The 21,722-nt window shown below is 53.6% G+C and overlaps 1 protein-coding gene across 1 annotated transcript in view; it reads right to left on the bottom strand.

The window, feature by feature from the left end:
- Positions 1-873: 873 nt before the first annotated feature.
- ENPP3 (ectonucleotide pyrophosphatase/phosphodiesterase 3) overlaps positions 874-21,722 on the bottom strand; it is a 60,317-nt gene continuing 39,468 nt past the window's right edge. Inside the window, 13 exon segments of the mRNA XM_064170127.1 lie at positions 874-1,114; positions 2,192-2,348; positions 4,688-4,820; positions 6,369-6,446; positions 7,556-7,691; positions 9,365-9,519; positions 11,321-11,372; positions 11,466-11,635; positions 12,642-12,729; positions 14,833-14,899; positions 15,687-15,814; positions 20,126-20,157; positions 21,306-21,434. Of these exon segments, the coding sequence (XP_064026197.1) occupies positions 941-1,114; positions 2,192-2,348; positions 4,688-4,820; positions 6,369-6,446; positions 7,556-7,691; positions 9,365-9,519; positions 11,321-11,372; positions 11,466-11,635; positions 12,642-12,729; positions 14,833-14,899; positions 15,687-15,814; positions 20,126-20,157; positions 21,306-21,434 (1,499 nt within the window). The 3' untranslated portion in view covers positions 874-940.

The raw sequence follows: 21,722 nt of genomic DNA, 5'->3' as shown, positions 1-21,722 counted from the left end.
GCATCCCCATGGTGTGCAAACTTTGATGACTGGGTTTAGATGCATGGCAGTTTGCAGGTGACTCAGTAGGGGAGAAAGAGCCATTGAGAGCATTGTTAGGTAACCAGAACCCCCTGAGAAATCCCAAGGAAAACACTCCCCACACTCTCCTCAAACTGCTTCACTTCCCAGTTCCATCAGAGAAATATTTAGTATACAAGGACACTCTTGGGGGTCTCTAACTTGTGCCTTTTGCAGCTTTATTGACACCACTGCTGACAAAATGTTTTGTTTTGACAGTCTGGGGTCCTCAACACAAGAGAGACTTGGGCCTGGTGGACTGGGTCCAGAGGAGGCCACAAAAATGGTGCTGGAGCACCTCCCCTGTGGGGAAAGCCTGAGAGAGTTGGGGTTGTCCAGACTGGCGAAGAGAAGACTCCAAGGAGACCTCAGAGCAGCCTTCCAGTTCCTGAAGGGGACCTAAAAGCAACCTGGGGAGGGGTTGTGGTGGTGATAGGCTGGAGGCAATGGTTTGAAACTGGAGCAGGGCAGAGTTAGGATGGACGTAAGGAGGATGTTTTGCACAGTCAGAGTGGTGAAAGACTGGCACAGGCTGCCCAGGGATGTGCTTGAGGCCTCATCCCTGCAGACTGGATGTGTCCCTGGGCAGCCTGCTGTAGCTGGAGGTATCCCTGCTGCCTGCAGGGGATTGGACATGATGACCTTTGAGAGCCCCTTCCAGCCCAGTGCAACCTGTGACTCTGTGACTTAGTTTGGATGATGTTCATTGCTGGCACAGAACACCTGAGCAAAGAACACAAACGTGGAGGACCCCATCAGCTCCTCTGCCTGCTTCCCTGGAGAGGGGCAGAAGTCCTGCTCCTGGCAGAGTTAGCAAGGGACAAAGTTCAATCACTTAGATTTGCTTTCTTCCAGGAACTGCCACATGATGAAGAGCCACTCAGTTAGTTCCAGCCTCCAATGTTGGCAAAACTGTCTTGAGCTTTAGGATCTCTGAGATGGGTTCCTCTGCTCCCTGGTAAAAGTCCAGCCCTGTCAGCAGCTCCACGTCCCGCACACGTGCGCAGTGAGCCCACACTCTTTCTTCAACCCACTCAGCAGCTGCTCGATTGCCCTGCCAAGACAAACAAGAATCACGTTCACATGGGGAAGGTGCTCTGCTGCTTGGGGATGGTGTTAGACAACCACCAGGGTCCTAACTAGAGCTGTTCAGAAGGGCCTGTGGTGACAGGGCAAGAGGCAATGGTTTGAAACTGGAGTAGGGGATTTGGGCTTGACATTAAGAAGAAATTCTTTACAGTGAGGGTGGTGAGATGCTGGAATGGGTTGCCCAGGGGTGCCACATCCCTGGAACTGTTTAAGATCAGGCTTTGGGCAACCTGTTCTAGTGGGAGATGTCCCTGCCCAAGGCAGGAGATTGGAACGGGATGACATTGAAGGTCCCTCCCAAACCAAGCCACGTTGTGGTTCTATGAGGACTCCATGAACTGGTTTAACAGCCTAAAGGCCTCCAGTTAGTTAAACCTCTTTCAGGTTTCCCAAGACATCTTGCACTTAGGGATTAGACTGGATCTAAGGAAGAAGTTCTTCAGCACAAGGGTGGCAAGACACTGGAAGGGGTTGCCCAGGAAGGCTGTGGATGCCCCCTCCCTGGAGGTGTTCAGGGCCAGGCTGGATGAGGCCTTGAGCAACAAAGTCTAGTTGAGAGGTGTCCCTGCCCGTGGGAAGGAGGTTGGAGTAGATGATCTCTGAGGTCCCTTCCAGCCTGAGCCATTCTTTGCTTCTATGACCCTCACCCAAATGCCTGCTGATGAAGCTGGACCAAAGGACTGAAAGAATTCTTCTGGCTACACTGAAAAGAGCAACACTCCAATCCCCTGAGAGCACCTGGAGTAATTTTACTCTGCAGCCCTCCACGAAGCTCTCTCCTCACTCTGTCAGTTGTGCTGCTCTTCTCAGTCCTTCCCAGGTGACATTTCCATGTCCTCTTGTCAAATCCTCCTTTCTTTTTCTTCCTTGCACCTCATTAGTTTCCAGCTGCCTGTGCTGGACCATCTCGCTCTCCCGATCCCCACTTTAGCTCTCACTCTCGCTGGGCTCACGGACAATTAATTAACTACTTAGACTCCCGAAGGTGTCCAGATGACTTCCCAGAGCTCCCTGCCCCGCGACAGCAGGGCACTGTACTTACAGCACAGCTTTCAGAGTTGTCAGGTCGGTGAGGAATGATAAAAGACGAAGCATCCAAGGAGCCTGAACAGTTCAGTGGAGTGTAGGACTTGTTCTTGCAGCTTGTCAGCACCACAAAGTAGTGGGTTGGGACAGGGATTTGGGTGTTGTTCACATGCCTGCAAGGCAAGCACTCATGAGAGGGTGGTGTGGATGGAGGTCACTGAGCACTGCTGCCGCTGGGCATTCAGAGAGCTCAGCACTGTCTGGAAGGAACACCTGATGGGACAGACAGCCCCACGGTCTGCCGCACCCACGGCCAAGCACTCATGTGCCAGAAGTAGCACTGGGGAAACCAAAAGGGTTTCGTCCCTGGAGGTGCTTCAAAGACGTTTGCATGAGGAGCTTAGGGCCACGCTCTGAGGGTTGCGTACAGGGAGATGTTAGGTCCTGGTGGGCCATGATGAGCTTCACCAGCCAGGGGACTCTGTGAGCCTGTGATTGCTTACGTGGTCAACACTCTACTTTGCCAAAGCCAAAGGACATCTGGAAGATGTTTTTTCCCTATTTCAACCACATGAAACTGGAGTAAAGTGATGAGAAAATTAGCTTCTGGTTCCGTGCCAGCAAGAAGCAGCAGTGCTGAGCTGTGGCCGTGCTCCAGAAACCAGCGCAGCACACCTGAGTAAAGAGGGCTCTGCCTCCCTGGCCTGGCTGCTCCAGGAACATGGTCACTGGTGTGCACTGACTCAGGAGGAGCTGACTGCTTCCCAGATGTGCTGCACATCTGCAGCACTCACAACACCCAACACCATCAGCACTGTGACTGCCTAACCCTGCTGAAGCCGAGGTGCCTGTTCCAAACCATAGTGGACGTTATGTGGCCAGCTGGGCATGACAGCACTCTACTTGGAAGGAAGTCCCAGCCTCTCCTTGCCACCCTCCTACTTGGTGGCAGAGCTGATTTTGCCATTCCCAACCATCTTTGACAGATGTGGTATTAAGTCTAGCCTTGAATAAACCACCTCCAGGGGCAGGTTCAGCTGTGCAGGTTTCCCAGCACTTCTCTGCTACAGAAGTACTCTTTACTGTCAGTTCCCCTGTATTTGGGAAAATCTAATTTGTTTGTTCCTGTTCTGATTCTGCCTCTTTCTGCCCTCATTCACTAACATAAATTTGGCTTAATCTTTTACAGTTCTCTTTTTTACAGCTTTGTTTTTTTAGTTCAAGTATTCTCTTGTCCCTGTTTCTGCATACAGATGAATTTTCAGCTGTATTTTGTAATGCTACTAAAAGGTACCTAGAAGCTGTCAGACCTTCAAGTGACCTGTGCAAGGCAGAGCTATGGGAAGGTCTCACTCAGGAACTTTACATTTTACATTCCCAGTGACATGGTTCAGTGAAGGCAAACACAGAAGTCTGGATAAAACAGATTGAGGAGAGGGGGAGAAACAGCAAACAGCTGAGTGAAGTGCAATGTGGAAGGGAGAAAACAGTGCTTGAGTATCTCCTGGGTGCTTAGGCTGTGTCTATCCTGCCAGCATTTCTGCTGAGAGCCCTAAACATCTTGGTCCAGGCTTGGAAAACAAAGTGCTACTCTTTGCTTGTGCTTGTGTGCAGAGACAGCTGTGACTGTGTAAGGACACACAGGGCAGCTGAGCCTCAGCCACTGTGTGCCCAGATGGTCAAGAAGGCCATCAGCATCCTAGCTTGGATCAGGAATAATCAGGCCAGCAGGTCTAGGGATGGGATTGTCTCCCTTTACCCATCACTGGTGAGGTCATACCTCAAATATTGGGCTCAGTTTTGGGCCCCTCACTGCAAGGACATTGAGGGGTTGGAGCGTGTCCAGAGAAGGGCAACACAGCTGGTGAAAGGCCTTGAACAGAGGTCCTCTGAGGAGCAGCTGAGGGACCTGAGGGCAGGCTGAGGGCAGACCTCATTGCTCTGTACAGCTACCTGAAAGGAGGTTAGAGCCAGGTGGAGATTGGTCTCTTCTCACATGCAACAAGTGGCAGGACAAGAACAGCCTCAAGTTGTGCCAGGGGAGGGTCAGGTTGGATATTAGGAACAATTTCCTCCCAGCAAGGGTTCTCAGGCACCAGCACAGGCTGCCCAGGGAGGTGCTGGAGTTCCCATCCCTGGGGGTTTCAGAGCTGCCTGGATGTGGTGCTGAGGGACGTGGTTGGGTGGCAGAGGTTAGCAGCAGTGGTGGGGCTGTGAGCTCTGGGGCAGTGTTGGACTGGATGAGCTCAGAGGTCTCTTCCAACCTCCCCAGTTCTGTGGTTCTGTGATTCTAACTGCAACGCTTCTTTCTCTTTTCTGGAACTTCATCTGCTACAGTTCTGTATCTGCTTGCAGGAGTATTTGGTGTTGTGTGAGCAACAGTGGCTGCAGCACTGTAACAGGAACCCTCCGTTCTCCTTGTTTCTTGTTCTTGGGGAACAGAAATTCATTTGTGTGAAAATGCAGCAGGAGATCATCTGGCCTTTGCCTTCTGGCATTCCCACATACTTACTGCTTGATGTCATCAGGAGCATCAAAGTGGCCATCATAATTGTAATCAAACACTGGTCCACTGACCACATTTACTCCATTCCTTTCTCTAGCGTACTCCTGGAGAAGCACATGATGGAAATGGTCCCAGATGTCTGCCAGCAGAAGACAACAGAACCACACTGAACAGAATTTTGATGCTATTTCAGCACGAAGGCAAAATCAGAGATTCCCTTTTTCACGGGTGAATAGTGAAGAGCTCCAAAGTAAGCTGCTTATAAAAGCAGCTCTTTGTTAGACAAAATGTGTGTTACCCCAGAAGGCTCTAAGGCCTCCCTGAGCCTCCTCTTCTGCAGGCTGAACAACCCCAACTTCCAGCCTGTCTTCAGAGGAGAGGTTCTCCAGCCCTCTGATCTTTGTGGTCCTCCTCTGGACCCTCTCCAGCAGCTGAAGATACAATTCCAGCACTCAGAGGTCCTTCATTCCTAGAGTATCTGCTAGCAGCTGCCACTGTGCCAGTGCCTAGGAACTAAGGTCATGGACTCGTGAGGGGACACCCAGCAGCAGAGAGTGGCTCTGCAGAACCCATGGCAAATGTCACCAGGGAACCTGGCTTCTTTCACAGATGCTATTGGAGAAAATGTGGCTGTAGCAGCTTGGTGCTCAAAGGACATGTGGCCATGGCACCTCAGGGCATGGCTCAACAGCCCGGGTGGGATTGGGTCAACAGTTGGACCTGGTGACCTCAGAGAGCTTTTCCAACCCAAGCAATTGGGTGACTCTAGGAAAATACACTGTAGGATACAAGCTAGGGAGGCTGTGTGAACATTTACAGCTGTCAAGGCAGAAAGCCCAGATGGGTCTGGGAGGTTGAGAGCATCCCCTCTTGATTCACCTCTTGCTTGTGGTCCAGAGTAGCTTCCTGTAAGACTTAACCTCCTGTCGATTTTTCCTTGTAAAACTGAGGGGTTTGTAATGTCCTTATTTGGAGGCTTAGAGCCACTTAGGGGTTCTGGATCCCTGTTCTTTATGTGACATAAGCAGATGAGATCTGAAGGCATTAGAGATGTAGCTACATCACTGCTTCTCCTGCAGCTCTTTCCTTAGTTCCTCTTTCTATCCTGTGTCTAAGAAAATGAGTCTAGGCCTAAGTGTGAAACAGGACAAGATGCAGCTGTGGAAAGTTTCTTATCAGTGCTTATGAATAAATGTGAGTCAGGCTGGATGGAAGGGGTTTGTGTAGCTTACTGCACCTGGATAACAGAAACATCTGCTCTAGAATAGTCCAGGATGAACAGTGCCCAGTTTGCCTTTCTCCTGGATGAAGAGCAGGTGCTGTACCAGGACATTGTTTGCAGGCTTTGCCCTGCCTGCTCCAAAGGAGAGGAAAAGCAGAAGTGCCATTCCCAGCCACCCTGAGCACTTCCCCAGGGAGATGTTTCCCTGAGGCTTTCATAGCCAACATCTGGAGTTAGGACAGGAGATGGAGGTCAGATTCAGCAGCGAACAGCCACACCTAAGCAGCGGTCAGACAGGACCATACTGTGGTTTAAACCTGCACCTCCCACTCTGGCAAGGTGTGAATGCCTGTGCCCAAGAGCTGGATGTGCTGCAGGCCCTGCAGCAAGGCCTCAAGTCCTTGGCCTATTTTTACATCATTTTATGTAAGATTAACCCAAATGAATCAAATCTTTGCACCCTACCTCGGAATGCTCTGTACATGGGGACGATGTTGCTGGTGAGTAGGGCATCCTGCTGTGCAGCAGCAGGGGAGCTGAGGCCTGTGTGAGAGAGCAAAGGATGAATTAACACATGCAAAACCAGATCTGATTCCTGTGACACTGCAGGAATGTGCCACTCAGTGAGACCTGAGCAGGAGTGCATCCTGCTGAGCACCACTGCGCGGTCCTGCTGCAAACACAGCTCCACAGTTAATGCAAAATCAAATCTGACTGCAAAGTAATTATCACATCTGATGAGAGGAAACTGCACCCAGGGCAGCACCAGAAGCAGCATGGAGAGAGGGGCTTGTGCCTTTCTGCTCTGCTCTGCTCAGACCTCACCTGCAGCAGTGTCCAGCTGTGTGGCTCCCAACACAGGAAGGACATGGATGTGCTGGACTAGGTCCAGAGGGGACCACAAAGGTGCATAGAGGGCTGGAGAACCTCCCCTGAGAGGACAGACTGGGAGATTTGGGGTTGTTGAGCCTGGAGAAAAGAAGGCTCCAGGGAGACCTTAGAGCTGAATTTCAATATCTAAAGGGGACCTGCAGGAAGCTGGGGAGGGACTGTTCAGAAGGGCCTCTGAGGGTAGGCTGGGGGCAATGGTTTGGAACTGGAGCAGGGCAGAGTTAGGTTGGACATCAGGAGGAAGTTCTGCACAGTGAGGGTGGTGAAAGAGTGGAACAGGTTGCCCAGGGACTTGGTTGAGGGCCCATCTCTGGAGACATCCAAGGTCAGACTTGAAGTGTCCCTGGGCAGCCTGCTCTAGCTGGAGATGTCCCTGCTGACTGAAGGGGAGTTGGGCAAGATGAGCTTTGAGGATCCCTTCCAGCCCAGTGCAGTCTGTGACTCTGTGAAATGAATGTCCACACTGAGGAAGAGGCACAGCCCTTCAGACCAACCCTTTGTATCTTTCCAACCAGCCTTCACCACATTCAAGTTGTTCCACTTTTTAGAGGAAGACCTAAAATGTTCTTAAGTGAACACATGCAGGCTCCAGTAGCAGCTGCCCTGCTTTTGGTCAGCCTGCAAACACTGGGAGCCTTTTTCTGCCCAGCCTGCTGATCCGAAGCAGCTTGTTTGGGTATTTGGATATATGTTTAAACACAAAGCCACATCCAGCTGGGGAGGACTTTCTAAGCTCTGGCTATAAAAAGAGCCACACTCACTGGGAGGGTAGAGGAAGCTGTGGCTGAAGGTCAGCACTTCTGGGTAGTCAGAACAATTTTGGCTCTGAGCAGCAGGGATCCTAACATCAGCCCGCAGACAGTCTGCAGCAGTGGGAGGAAGAGGAGCTGTGTTTTCCTGTGAAAAGGGGAAAAAAAGGCTCAAGTGTCACACCCACGACTGTGGCTCAGGCAGTGCTTTGTATGGCTCTGACTTTCTAGAAGGGACTTGTCCTATTTTCCCAGTGAATCAGGGCAGTGCATGCAGCAGGCACTCTGCTCTCTGAGCAGTGTTTTTCCCTCCTGCCCTTCTTAGGCAATTCAGGGAAGTCCTTATGCAGTCTACCTAACTGCTGTAGCAAAATAAGGTTACACCTTGGACAAAACCAGATGGCAAGTCTGGCTTACTGCTCACTGTAGCTGTTTCTGGAAACACAAACTCGATGTCACATCCTCCTCCAGCTGCATGGGGAGATGACACCATCACCTCATCTGGCCAGCTGAGGATGCTGCCTCCACAATAAGAGTCTGTGCTGCTGCAGGAGGAAGGCTCCTGTCTGAACAGGAGAAGCAGTGCACATCACTGCCCAGCTCCTCCAGCTGCACTCAGACCACCAGCTAAGATGTGGCCAAAAGTGGTCCTGAAGAGTGGCATTTTTGTCACCTTTTTTATGGATCCAAGCTAGAGGAGGGGAGACTGAGATTAGAAGTTGCTCACTGTGAGGGTGGTGAGACACTGGCACAAGTTGCCCATTCTAAAGAATTTCGGTTTTGCTTTGTACCTTTATTAAAGGCATTTAAATAGCTAAATTGACTTTCAGTGCATATTCAGTACATTACTGGCAGTACCAAGCAGAAACAAAGAACTAGAGTGTTCTTGTGCCTCTTTGTGCTCCTTGCTTTAGTTCCTTTCCTTTCCTTCATCAGTATTCCTGGAGGTGCCTGTGTTGTGGCCAGGTTGTGTGTTAATAGAACCCATCTATATGGAGGGAAGTATGGAAGACAAAAGGCTGCCTTGGCACCCAAGCAGCCAGTCTGGCCTTTTCCCAAGCAAGTGGGAACCCCAATGCAAAGCTGACATCTACCTTGAGCAATTGGTCCATTCTAGTCTCCAAACCCATAGGAGAGGGTTAATGGATGAGGCTGACTGCAGGAACCTGAATTCTAACCCTACTAACTGAGCTGTGACCCCCAGCCATGGCTCCAGCTCCTTCGCCTTCTACAGTGCCTGCAGGCAAACCTGAACCAAAGTAACAAAGCTCTGAGAGAACTTGTCCAGGGCTGTCCTGAGGACAGCCTTGTTCTTCTTACAGAATGCAGTGGTAACATCCCACAGCCAAGTGCAGCAGGGACCCACATCGTGAGCCTGAGTTCTGAGCAGCACTGGCATTGTTGCCAGCTTGGTGGGAACACCACTCAGCACATTTCCTACCTGAGGCAAGAGCTCTGAGCCAAGGGCCAAGGCAGAGCTAGCTGAGAGCCATGTGCCCATCACAGAGAAGCTGTGTTTGCATGAGCACTCCCATTGACAGCTCAGCCCTTTTGCAGCTCAGGCTTAATGGAAGCACCTTCCCAGCAGCATCACTCTCTGTGCCCTTTGCCCCACTGGGAGATGCCATCCCCACTCTTGAAACAGTATCTGCAGATAACTGAAATCTTAAAGGTGTCCAAGACATTGCTTTCTTTTTCAGACATAGGAGCTATAGCCACAGGCCACCCACCAGGGCTCCAGCAAGATTGCTCAGGGGTGAAGCAGGGTTTCAGCCTGTTACACTCAGTGTTTTAAATCAGCAGAGGAGTTTGATAACCTACAGGCTTCTCCAGAGTGTAAGCAGTCCACAGCGGCATCAGGATGTCAGCACTGTATCCGCTCACGTAGTGGTGATGGGACAGGAGGCAGTAGGTCCTCTCCTTCTGCAGAAGTCTGGGTCTCCCATATGGCAAATGATAGGAGTGTGCCTCAGTTACTAGGAGGCAAACAATAATTATTGGCTCATTCCTCTATAACACTTAGGATGGCACAAAGAGAGAAAAAAAAGTCAACTAGAATATTAATAAACACAAACCCAACAGTGAACACACAGAAAAAGAGGGAAGTCTGCTGGCCCCAGCAGCAGCAGGACACAGAGCTGTGGAGAGAGGCCAGAGGAGGCCACAAGGATGAGCCCAGGGCTGGAGCAGCTCTGCTGTGAGCTCAGGCTGAGGGAGCTGGGGGGGTGCAGCCTGCAGAGGAGAAGGCTCCAGGGGGACCTCAGAGCTGCTGCCAGTGCTTGAAGGGATCCTGCAGGAGGGCTGCAGAGGGACTTGTGCTGAGGGGGTCTGAGACAGGCCAAGGGGGAATGGTTTGGAGCTGAGGCAGAGCAGGGTTAGAGTGGAGCTGAGGAAGAAGTTGTTCAGTAGGAGGGTGTGATGAGATGCTGGCACAGGCTGCCCAGGGAGGCTGTGGCTGCCTCCTGCCTGAGGGTGTTCAAGGCCAGGCTGGATGAGGCCCAGAACCTAGTTTGGTTGAAAGGTGTCCCTGGGCATGGCAGGGAAGTTCAAGCAGATGATCTCCAAGGTCACTTCCAACCTGAGTCACTCTATGATTCTCTGTTCAAGGTACATAAGTCAAAGTAATAAACCAGACTTGCAGATTCTTGTTTCTTTGTGATTTCCTGCTGGCATGGGCATTTTGAACTCACCCTGCCAGTGGAGTGACATTTACATCTTGACTAGGAAGCATTACAGCACTTCATAACGTGTCCAGGAAGCCATCCCAAAGCACACAGAAACACACATGGGCACTTTTGGCCAGAGAAGGGCAGAGCTGTGGCTCCAAGGTGGGGAACTGCAGTGATGGCACAAAGCCTGCAACATCTTAGGCTTTCTCCAGAGTCCACTGAAACCTGTATGGCTTTCTCCAAAATTTCAGTGTCATTCAGGTCTGAGCCAGCAGGGCCCTGCTGGCCAAGAAGGCCACTGGCATCCTGGCTTGGGTCAGAAGCAGGGTGGGCAGCAGGGACAGGAGGTGCCCATGCCCCTGTGCTCACCACTGCCCAGGCCACCCCTCCAGTGCTGTGCTCAGCTCTGGGCCCCTCACTGCAGGAAGGACACTGAGGGGCTGCAGCCTGTCCAGAGCAGGGCAGTGAGGCTGGAGAAGGGCCTGGAGCAGCTGGGAGTGAGGAGGGGCTGAGGGAGCTGGGGGTGTGCAGGTGCAGAAGAGGAGGCTGAGGGCAGAGCTCATTGCTGTCTGCAGCTCCCCGCAGGGAGGCTGGGGCGAGGAGGGAGCAGCCTCTGCTGCTTGGTGGCAAGGGCCAGGAGCAGAGGAAATGGCTCCAAGCTGCCCCAGGGGGGGCTCAGGCTGGAGCTCAGGAAATATTTCTGCACTGGAAGGGTTCTCAAACCTTGGCACAGGCTGCCCAGGGCAGTGCTGCAGTGCCCATCCCTGGGGGTGTGCCAGCAGTGTGGAGCTGCTGCTCAGGGGCATGGTTTGGTGCTGACCCTGCAGGGCTGGGTTAGAGTTGGACTGGATGAGCTTGGAGGGCTCTGCCAAATGGAAGGATTCTGGGATTCTGGGATTCCTAAGCATAAATGTTGCTATGACAGCATCGAGCAGCATTTTCCAAGGAAATACAAAACAAACAAGAATAGCTAAAGTGTCATGTCTCTGCCTTGGCTTTTCTACTCCACTTGAAGCTATAATTAACATTGCACAACCTCCCACTGAGCCCAGCAACACAAACCCTGGGCAGGCACCGGTTTAGAAGTGTTGCTGTTCTTGCTACTTACTTTCTTCTGTGGTGAGATTTAACCTCCTGTTTGCTTCCGAAACATCTGAGATCTGTGAGACACAAGAGAATCATTCCACAGCTTACAAAAACTGAAGAGGCCACACTTCAAAAGGTGGTTAAAGATCCTAGCAGCCCCTGCTTACATTGTCACATCTGCATCCCAGGTCATCTGTGGGAACCACTTGGGAAACTGGACATGAAGAAGGAGCTGACTCTTCTCTGGCAGGGGAGGGGTGGTGAAAAGGCTGTTTCAGGAGGTGATTCAAGCTTCCATGTGTTCCATTGTTGGGTGCTGGGGAAATGTGCAGCAAATCTGTGGAAGCATTTGAAAGTTGTTAACACCAACCTCTTGCAAGCCAGCATCTCCCCAGCACCTCCTCAGCCCTGCACGTCTCATGGAATCACAGAATGGTTTGGGTTGGAAGGGACCTCAAAGCTCAGCCAGTTCCAACCCCTGCCATGGGCAGGGACACCTCCCACTCGAACAGGCCACTCAAGGCCTCATCCAGCCTGGTCCTGAACACCCTCAGGGCAACCTGTGCCAGTGTCTCCCCACCCTCACTGCAAAGAACTTCTTCCTAACATCCAGTTTCAATCTCCCCCCTGCCAGACAAGAACCAGCCTCTCTTGGCTGAGCTGTCAGCCAGCACCACTGGCTTGCTGGTTTCTAGCTCTGAAGGTTCACTGCCACCTTGCACCACACCAGGCTTTGGCTGGGATGCAGCTGAGTGCTGCAGTGCAGCCTGGGGCATCGCCAGCCCACTGACCGCTGAACGCAGAGCACGGTGACTGCAAGCACCACCTGGGACCCCTGCCACTGCACTGCTCTTTGTTGTGATGCCTTCAGCCCTCTTTCCTGAGGCAGCTGTTTCCTGGTTGCTCACTGCCAGGACTGCAGTGCTTCACCTGCAGTGAGCCCTATACGTGAGCAAGAGCCCTATAAAACCTGGCCCACAGCTATTGCACAGCAAGCCCCCATGACAGCAGCTCTTCCTTCAGAGTCTGGTGCAATCCTCCAGAACAGCCCCCAGAGCAGACCCCTTCCTGACAGTTCATCTCCCAGCCCTGTGCAGAAGGCAGAGGAACACAGCTCCAGTGCTTTGTGTGCAGAACAGCCTCTGAGTGGACTCCAGTTATAGTTTCTCTCCTTGTAGCTTTTGCTACCCTTGCATTTGAAAATCACCCCTGGTTTGTCACAGAATCACAGACTTCTTTGCATTGGAAAAGCCCCCTAAGGTCCAACCAGCAGCCCAACACCACCATGGCCATCAAACCATGTCCCCAAGTGCCATCTAAGGTATTGGATTGTTTCTACTCACCACACAGCAGGTTGTAAACCTCTATGTTTTCAAAAGCATCCACTTCTGTTTTCTCTTTAAAGCTGGGGCCATAAGCTAAGAACATAGCCTGGAGTGCAGTAAACGAGAAGGTGTTAACTGAAGGAATCCAACAGCAGAGAAACTGAGTTCAGTTGTATGTGAAGATGGCCACTGGCACAAAGCAGAGCTTCCAGGGGCACAGCAGTTAGCTACAGCACGGTCCTGGGAAGGAGCTGCATTTTCCAACCCCTGTGGGTTGCTATGGGCAGGGACACCTCTCACCAGCACAGCTTGCTCAAGGCCTCACCCAGCCTGGCCTTGAACACCTCCAGGCAGGGGCATCCACAGCCTCCCTGGGCAGCCTGTGCCAGTGTCTCACCACCCTCACCAAAAAGAATTTCTTGCTCATCTCCACTCTCAGTCTCCCCTCTCCCAGCTCACAGCCATTGTCCCTGTCCTGTCACTCCCAGCCCTTGTCCGAAGTCCCTCCCCAGCTCTCCCGGAGCCCCTCCAGGTACTGGAAGGTGGCTCTAGGATATCCCCAGAGCCTTCTCTTCTCCAGGCTGAACAACTCCAACTCTCTCAGCCTGCCCCCACAGCAGAGGTTCTCCACCCTCTGAGCATCTTTGTGGCCTTCTCTGGACCTGCTCCATCAGTTCCATCTCCTTCTTGTGCTGGGTTCCCAGAGCTGGAGGCAGTGCTGCAGGTGAGGGCTGAGCAGAACAGAATCCCCTCTCTGTGCTGCTGCTCTGCCTGCTCTGGCTGCAGCCAGCACACAGCTGGCTCTGGGCTGCCAGCAACCAATGCTGGCTCCTGGGCACTTTGGCACCAACTGGCACCCCCAAGGCCTTCTCTGCAGGGCTGCTCTCAGCCATTTCTCACCCATCCTGGATTTGTGCTGATCCAGCTGCAGGATCTTGCACTTGGCCTTGATGAACTTCATGATGCACACTTGTGAAAATTGTTGTTCGCTGTGTTTCAGATTTGCAGCTCCTGAGGCTGCCAGGCAGGAACAAAGCACCTCAGCAAGAGCAGTTACAGCACACACAGGGCCTGGCTGAGGGCTATGGTGAGTCAGCAGTACCAGCATGGGGGGCTGGGGCTGCCTGCTTGGTTTGTTAGCTTTGGAGCTGGTTGGTTTGTTAGTTTTAACCCATACTGCAGTCTCCAAAGTTGGAGTCACTTAAGACCTGTGCCCAAGGCAAGGAGCAGGGAATGTGGAGAGCCTGCCTGAGCTCAGCAGAGATGTGTACTGGTGCTGAGCAGCCCTCACTGGGCTCTGCAGGCACTGCAGGGCACTGCTGCTGCTTATTTGTCTCCCATTGGTTTCTACTTCTTTACAAGCCTCCCGAGCTGCCTGCCGGTAAGATGCAGACTAACCAGGACAGTGATCTGGTCTAGCAAATATTCTCCTGTTCCCACAACAGAAAAGGGCTTTAGTGTAGTCTATAAAGAAAAGCACAGGTCTGGTTCATTGTGCCCCAGCATGAGGCTCTCTATGGCAGCCAGGCCAGACCTGTGCTTTCCACACAGACCCCAGCACCACTCTGGGCAGTGCATTGGCACACACAGAGCTCACCCAGCTGTGAAGCTCTAGGAGCAGCTGATTCTTAGGCACAGAGTAGGGGATTAACAGAGGCATACTTGGCCTTATTTAAAGGTTCACAGCACAGAAAGGACAGGGAAAAAGCAAAGGCTCAGGACCTCCAAGCATCCTGAGAGAAGCTGAAACGGGCTGCAAGTGAAGTGCAGCACCAACACACAGGTTCTGCTGATGCCTTCTCTCCACGGCTGTGGCAAACCTTGTAAGCTGAACCACAGCTCCTCTCCCCTGCCCCTCTGAGCACTCAGGCTTCCAGGCACTCCCTGACCCCAAGGCCCTACAAAGACTTTTTCTGCCATTGCATCAGCAGAAGGAGGAAGGAAGGGCAGAACTTGGTGCCCCCTGGCTGCTGGCATGCTTGCTTCACTGGCACCTGACTCACTGCCTGCAGGCTGAACCCAGACAAGTTTTGCTACAGGATCCCAAGGAGCTCAGGGATGAAAGGCAGCAGGAATTTGGAGCCCCAGTGTGTGCCACAGGTGTGAGGGAGGAAACGGCAGATGGCAGAGCTGCGCTGTCCACTCTGGTGGTTCTGCCAGCACCGGGGGAGGCTCTCTAGGAGTAAGGCTGCAGCAGAAACCCTCTTACCTCCATGCTTTTCAGCTTGTTGTCATAGCCATGGTTGCCTCCATCACAAAACGTGTAAGTGCTGTCCCTGGGGAGAGACCATCAACAGAACTAGCCCAGAGTAGTCCTCCTGACTCACTGCACTCTGCCTGAGCTCTCAAGAACTGACTCTAGCTTAGGAAGTAGGTAGTTGAGGCCCCATCCCTGAAGGTACTCAAGGTGAGGCTCAACAAGGCTCTGGGCAGCCTGATCCAGTGGAGGGCGTCCCTGCTGCAGGGGGGTTGGGCTGGATGAGCTCTGGAGCTCAATTTCAACCCAAAGCATTCTAGGACTGTGATTCTATGCAGCATGAAGCCATCAACCCTGGGACCCACAGGAGCAGTGCCAGGAAGAGGGCCAGAGAGCAGAGAGGCTTTGTGCACCAGTTCTGACTGCATCCTTCCTTTGCTTCATTGCTTGCTTTGGGGCTGACTTCTGCAAAGATTTGAGCTGGACTACTGCTGACTCTTGGGTCAGACAGGTAAGATTTGAGCTGGACTACTGCTGACTCTTGGGTCAGACAGGTAAGATTTGAGCTGGGCTACTGCTGACTCTTGGGTCAGACAGGTAAGATTTGAGCTGGACTACTGCTGACTCTTGGGTCAGACAGGTAAGATTTGAGCTGGACTACTGCTGACTCTTGGGTCAGACAGGTAAGATTTGAGCTATGCCAGCAGTGCTTTCTGGGTAAGGAGTTCTCATTTCACACACAGTGAGATGCTAAATGTAACAAGGATGGAAGTGTGGCAGGGCTGAAACAAAAGAGGCAATGAGGCAGCTGAAAGGATGAGAAGGAGGTGACAAAGATGAGGTAGCAGCCACGCAGGTCCTGTTACCTGGCAGCCTGCCACTGCGGGTCCACCAGCAGATGGACTCTGTCGATGCGGATGCTGTTGGCGTAGTGGAAGCGCTTCGGCAGGTCAGGCGTCAGGTAAGGCTTGAAGTGCTGAGGGGACCTTCGGCACTGCGTGCAGGAGAGAGGCAGCAGAGAGCTTTGCTCGGCTCAGACACAAGCCCACCCCTCACAGCTACCCCGGAGAGCCGGCAGGCTGAGCACAAAGCAGGCCGTTGGTGGGTGGCTGCTGGGAGCACCTGCAGAGCTGCTCTTTGTCCCCAGGAGCTGGGGAGGCAAAAGCAGCTTTGGAAATCAGGCTGTAGCAGGCACAGCAAAGTCACAGGCATGGTGGGGAAAGTCCTTCTAGGCACAGTGCCCCTGCTAATGCCACTGACATCCAGGAGCTGAGATTACACCCCAGCAGACAACCCTCCCTGGCAGATTATTTCCCCCACCTTCTATCACTTCATCATCCAATCAGTAGCAAAGAAACCCAAGAATGCCTCCCACAGCACACTCCAGGGCTCTGGCTGCATGAGGTCCAGTGCCGCATAAACCAGAGCCACAGAGCTGCCCTGAGCCCCTCCGGTGCAGCTCACAGCCCCACCACTGCTGCCAACCACTGCCACCCAACCACCACAGCACCACATCCAGCCAGCTCTGAGACCCCTCCAGCGATGGGGACTCCAGCACCTCCCTGGGCAGCCTGTGCCAGGGCCTGAGAACCCTTGCTGGGGAGGAACTGTTCCTGATACCCAACCTGACCCTCCCCTGGCACAGCCTGAGGCTGTTTCCTCTTGTGCTGTCACTTGTTGCATGTGAGAAGAGTTCAGCCCCACCTGCCTCCAGCCTCCTTTCAGGGACCTGTAGAGGCTGTGTCCCCCCAGCCTCCTCCTCACTGCACACCCCCAGCTCCCTCAGCTGCTCCTCCCCAGCCCTGCTCTCCAGACCCTTCCCCAGCTTTGTTTCCTTTCTCTGGACCTGCTCCAGCCCCTCAAAGCCTTGTTACAGTGAAGGGCCCAAACCAGAACTCAGTGTTGGAGATGAGGCCTCAGCAGTGCTGAGCAGAGGGGCGCAGTCCCATCCCTGCTCCTGCTGGCCACACTATTCCTGATGCAGGCCAGGATGCCAGTGGCCCTCCTGACCAGCAAAGCACACTGCTGGCTCACACTCAGCCACCAGGCAGCACCCCCGGGTCCTTCTCTGGCATGCAGCTCTGCAGCCTCTCTGCCCCAAGCCTGCTGCCCAGTGCTCAGCTGCCAGCTGAAGGCCATACTGCTGTGCTGTGTTGTGCCAGCAGCCCTGCCCTGAGTGAGCTTGGCACCAAGAGCCTCATGACACCCCCGTCATGTGCTGCACATCAGGAACCACTGCTGGCTGCCAGGGTCATGGCAGAGTTTGGGAAGCCTTGTTCCTAAGCTGGGGTCCAGCACTGAGGCAACACAGAACATCTGCAGTGCTGAGGGGCAGAGCTGGGAAGCTGGGGAGGGCAGAGCAGGACCTGCTTCACCACACAGCCAGTACAGGCCACAGCATGTCTGGACTTTGATCCACATCTTCACTTCTTAGACCTAGAACCTGAGGAGAAACTTTGCTGTGAGGGTGCTGGGGCCCTGGAGCAGGCTGCCCAGAGGTTGTGGAGTCTCCTTCTCTGGAGACTTCCCATCTGGACATGTTCCTGTGTGCCCTGCCCTGGGTGATCCTGCACTGGCAGAGTGCTTGGGCTTGGTCTCCAGAGGTCCTCCCTAGCCCCTAACATTCTGTGACTCTGTGACTTGATAGTCTGCACAGAAGTCATCAACGTGGGAAATGAGAGTAAGGAGCATCAGAGGGGCAGAGTGGAGCCCAGGAACATGAAAACTGAGGGGCTGGTGGGTTTGCTGGCCAGGGGGGAGGCCATGCTAGGAAGGACAGCCTAGGGAAAGGGGCAAGCACAGGAAATGAGCACTTCCTAAGAGCTGATGCTGGGAGGTGACTGCTGGAGAGCAGCCTGTGAGGGGGGCCTGGGAGTGCTGGTGAAGAACTTCCATGGCACAGCAATGTGCCCTCATGGCCAAGAGGCCAGTGGAAACCTGGGGGGCATTAAGCAGAGTGTGTCCAGCAGATCCAGGGAGGTTCTCCTGCCCCTCTGCTCTGCCCTGCTGAGATCTCATCTTGAGTGCTGCCTTCAGTTTTGGGCTCCCCAGTTGAAGAGGGACAGGGATCTGCTGGACAGGGTCCAAGGGAGGGCTGTGAGGATGATGAGGGGACTGGAGCTCTGCCTGATGAGGAGAGGCTGAGGGACCTGGGGCTGCTTGGTCTGGAGAAGAGAAGACTGAGAGGGGATTGAATCAATGTCTATAACTATCTGAGGGCTGGGGGTCAGGAGGGGGGGACAGGCTCTGCTCACTGCTCCCTAGGATAGGACAAGCAGCAGTGGATGGAAGCTGCAGCACAGGAGGTTCCATCTCAGCACAAGGGGCAACTTCTTGACTGGAAGGGTCCCAGAGCCCTGGCACAGGCTGCCCAGAGAGGCTGTGGAGTCTCCTTCTGTGGAGCCTTTCCAGGCCTGTCTGGATGTGTTCCTGTGTGCCCTGAGCTGGATTGTGTGGTCCTGCTCTGGCAGGGGTTGGACTGGATGAGCTCTGTGGGACCCTTCCATCCCCTGACATCTGTGATCTGTGATGTCTGTTGATCAGAAATTATTACACAGCAACAGACAACTCCCTGCCCCAAATCCTCATTCCAAGAGCCTGCAAGGAAGAGAATAGCCTAAGGATTTATGAGTAAAAAAGGGAAGAGGGAATGTCTTCATATCACCACTCCTGTAAGGCTGAAGTGCCACATCTCTGCCACTGGCAGCAGCTGCAGTTTCAGATGGGACTGTGCTGTGCCACTTTTGCAGTCACACGCTGGGGATGCAGCACTGGAAAAGCTCCTTCTGCTGTTCCCAGCCACTGATATGCTGCTCCTGCATCTGCTGGGGCATAAAGGCTCTGCTCTTAATCTGGCCTTCGGGGGGGGCAGCTCCAGCAGTACTGCACAAGGAAGCTGCTCTTCAACAGGGTGAGGGAGGACCTCTTGTGGTGATCTATCAGAAACATCCCCGGCTGGGGCAGCCCAGGATTTTTCCAGGCTGAATGCGTTTGTCCTGGAGTGTCAGAACATCTGTCTGCTGCTTGGGCTAGGCACAGGGCAGAAAACAAACTGGCCAGGAAGGGAGGAAGGGCAAACACCAGGACCCGCAGCAAGCAGCTGTACGTTTGACTCGTGTGAGCTGGAAATGCAGAGCAACACAGGAGGACAACTTTCCTGCCTGTTAGTTTGTCACCACATTTCTCCCACAGGTGTCAGTGCATCTCCTGACCACTCAGAGAAGCCAGGCAGTGACCTGTGCACCCAGATCAGCCGAAGGAACCCCCTGCACTGTCACACCTCAGCACTGCTCTGAGAGGAACAGGCTTGGGCTTCCTTTGGCTTCTACCATGCTCTGCACCCCTCAGAGCTCAGCTGCCACAGCCACAGAGCAATGGCCTGCATGGGTGACACAGGCAAGCCTCAGCCTGCCCTGGACTGCTACAGCCATGCAGTGCCACAGAGCCAGGGAATGGGCAGCGTGGGGCACAGGCCAGTGCAGCACACCTGGAAGCACTGCAAGCAGAACCACAGGACTGTTCTGGTTGGGAAAGACCTTTAGGGTCCTTGTGTCCAGACATTCCCTGGCTCAGCTGAGGCTGGTGCTAAGCCATGGCCCTGGGCACCACAGCTCCAGGGATGGGCACTCAACCACCTCCCTGGGCAGCCTCTACCAGGCTTTGACAACCCTTTTGGTGAAGAAGTTTCTTCTCATAGCTGACCTAACCCTCCCCTGGTGCAACCTGAGACCATTTCCTCCTGTCCTATTGCTTGTGGTAGAGAGAGCAGCCCAACCCCCACCTCAGTCCAGCTCAAGCAGCTGCAGAGAGCAGTGAGGTCTCCCTCAAACTCCTCCACACTGCACACCCTCAGTTCCCTCAGCTGCTCCTCCCCAACCCTGTTCTCCAGACCCTTCCCCAGCTTGGTTTCCCTTCTCTGGGCATGCTCCAGCCCCTCAGTGTCCTTGGGGCAAGGGGCTCAAACAGGAACTGAGGCATGGCCTCACAATCACTTTCCTACTCCTGCTGGCAGAGTACCACACAGAAAAGCTTTATCCAGGGCACCTCTGTGTTGTGCTCTGCTTTCTCCACGTGAACTCAGCCCCTTCTGCTCTCCCCAAGGAAACTCTTCTGCCCTGAGCTGAGCTGTCCCATGGCAAACCTTGGTGCACCACCTTTGAACACCTTCCAGAAGGGCCTCCTGTGGCATCCTGAAGTCACTGCACCATTTAACGTGGCACTGGAGCCTCAGGAGCTCCCAAACTGTGCTTCCTGATCAGCCTCACACTAAGGGCTAGGAGGAAAAACTATGAAAATATTTACTCACTGTGAGGTTTTTAACAATTCCTTCTGAGTCAACTGTTCAAAAGAAAAGAAGAATTGATTAAGATACAAGCAAACAGATCAAGGTCCAAAAGCTGCCAGCATGGCTTTTGTCTGGAGAGCTGGCTCAGCCTGCCAAGGTGATGGTGCCCACAGCCTGCCATGGGCAGCAGTGCCCTGTGTCTTTGGCAGTGTGGAAGTACCAGCACTGGGTGTGCCCCCAGGCAGGCTGTAGAGAGCTGACATATCAGAGCACCTGCACCCCTGCACTGCACCTGCAGCACTCACCTTGTATTCCACTCCCAGCAGCAGCCAGGGGCAAACCCAGCCTGGCTTAGGGCTTTTAGCTCCCCCACTGCAGAGAGACTTTCACCTCTTGACCTAACCCCCAAATCTAAGCACTGCACAGAATGAAAATTCCGTTGGAAGTAAGACTGTTAGAGGAGCTGAGTGGATGGTTACAGTGAGGCTCAGACACCCAAACCGTGCTGGCTGCCCCTGCTGCTCCTTGCTCTGCCCCTGTCACGGGGAGCATCCTCTGCCCAGCCACGCAGGCTGCACCAACACTGTGCCTACCAACGGCAACTGGGAAGGAGGAAGCAGAGTGGGCTCCCAGCTCTGCCCTGGGGCTATTTTCTGAACTCTACAACCCACTAACCAGAGCACCTCTGTGCTTTTCCTGCCCCCCAGTCTCCTCCTTGGTACAGAGAGCTTCAAGGCAATTACTTTTCCCCCTTTTTTAGAGCCTGGTAGCACAGGATCCAGCCCAAGCCAGGCAGCTCACAGGCTTTCACTTTTGTGTGCTGTCGTGATGCCAGCTGAAGGGCTCAGCTATGGCTTAGACCTCCCTGCAGGAATCAGGCAGGAACAGCAACTGCTTCGAGAAGCTTGGCTGTGCCACCATTGCACAGGGAATGCTCTTATGAAGGTTCATCAGGTCTTCATCATCTTCACTTCATCTCTCCAGGTGACACAAAGATGCAGATCAGAGCCTGCAGCAAGCTTCTAACCCTCCATGGTAGGAGCTGTGCTTGTAAAAACAGCACAACCAGAAACCAAACTACTCCTTGGCTGTTTAAACTGGGTGAAGCAGCACAGGCAGCTGCCCACTCTGGCTGCCCACTCACAGCCTCATCTCTGCCTGTTCCCCTGGCTGTGCCATCCCCCCCTGCACCCAGGCTTACAGGTGAAGTAGTCCTCAGGGACGCTCAGCGCTCGGATGCGAGCTGCAGGACCTGCGTAGACGTAGAAATCAGCCTGCTCCAAGTAATCTGTCATCAGCTCCAGCTGCTGGCAGGAGATGGCCTCCATCCCTGAGGGACAGTGTGGAGAGGTACTTGGGATGTACAGAGCGTGGCAAGGAAATCAAAGTGCAAAATAGGTTGAAACTGGCAAACACAGAGTCATAGAACCCTGGAATGGGTTGGGTTGGAAGGGACCTGAAAGCTCATCCAGTTCCAGCCCCTGCCATGGGCAGGGACACCTCCCACTAGCCCAGGTCACTCAAGGCCTCATCCAGCCTGGCCCTGAACACCTCCAGGAAGGGGCATTCACAGCCTCCCTGGGCAGCCTGTGCCAGTGTCTCACCACTCTCACTCTCA

Source organism: Pogoniulus pusillus, chromosome 33, assembly GCF_015220805.1.
Source record: "Pogoniulus pusillus isolate bPogPus1 chromosome 33, bPogPus1.pri, whole genome shotgun sequence".
Lineage (NCBI taxonomy): Eukaryota > Metazoa > Chordata > Aves > Piciformes > Lybiidae > Pogoniulus > Pogoniulus pusillus.
Note: the sequence above shows the minus strand (reverse complement) of the source record. Positions and strands in the feature narration are given on the sequence as shown.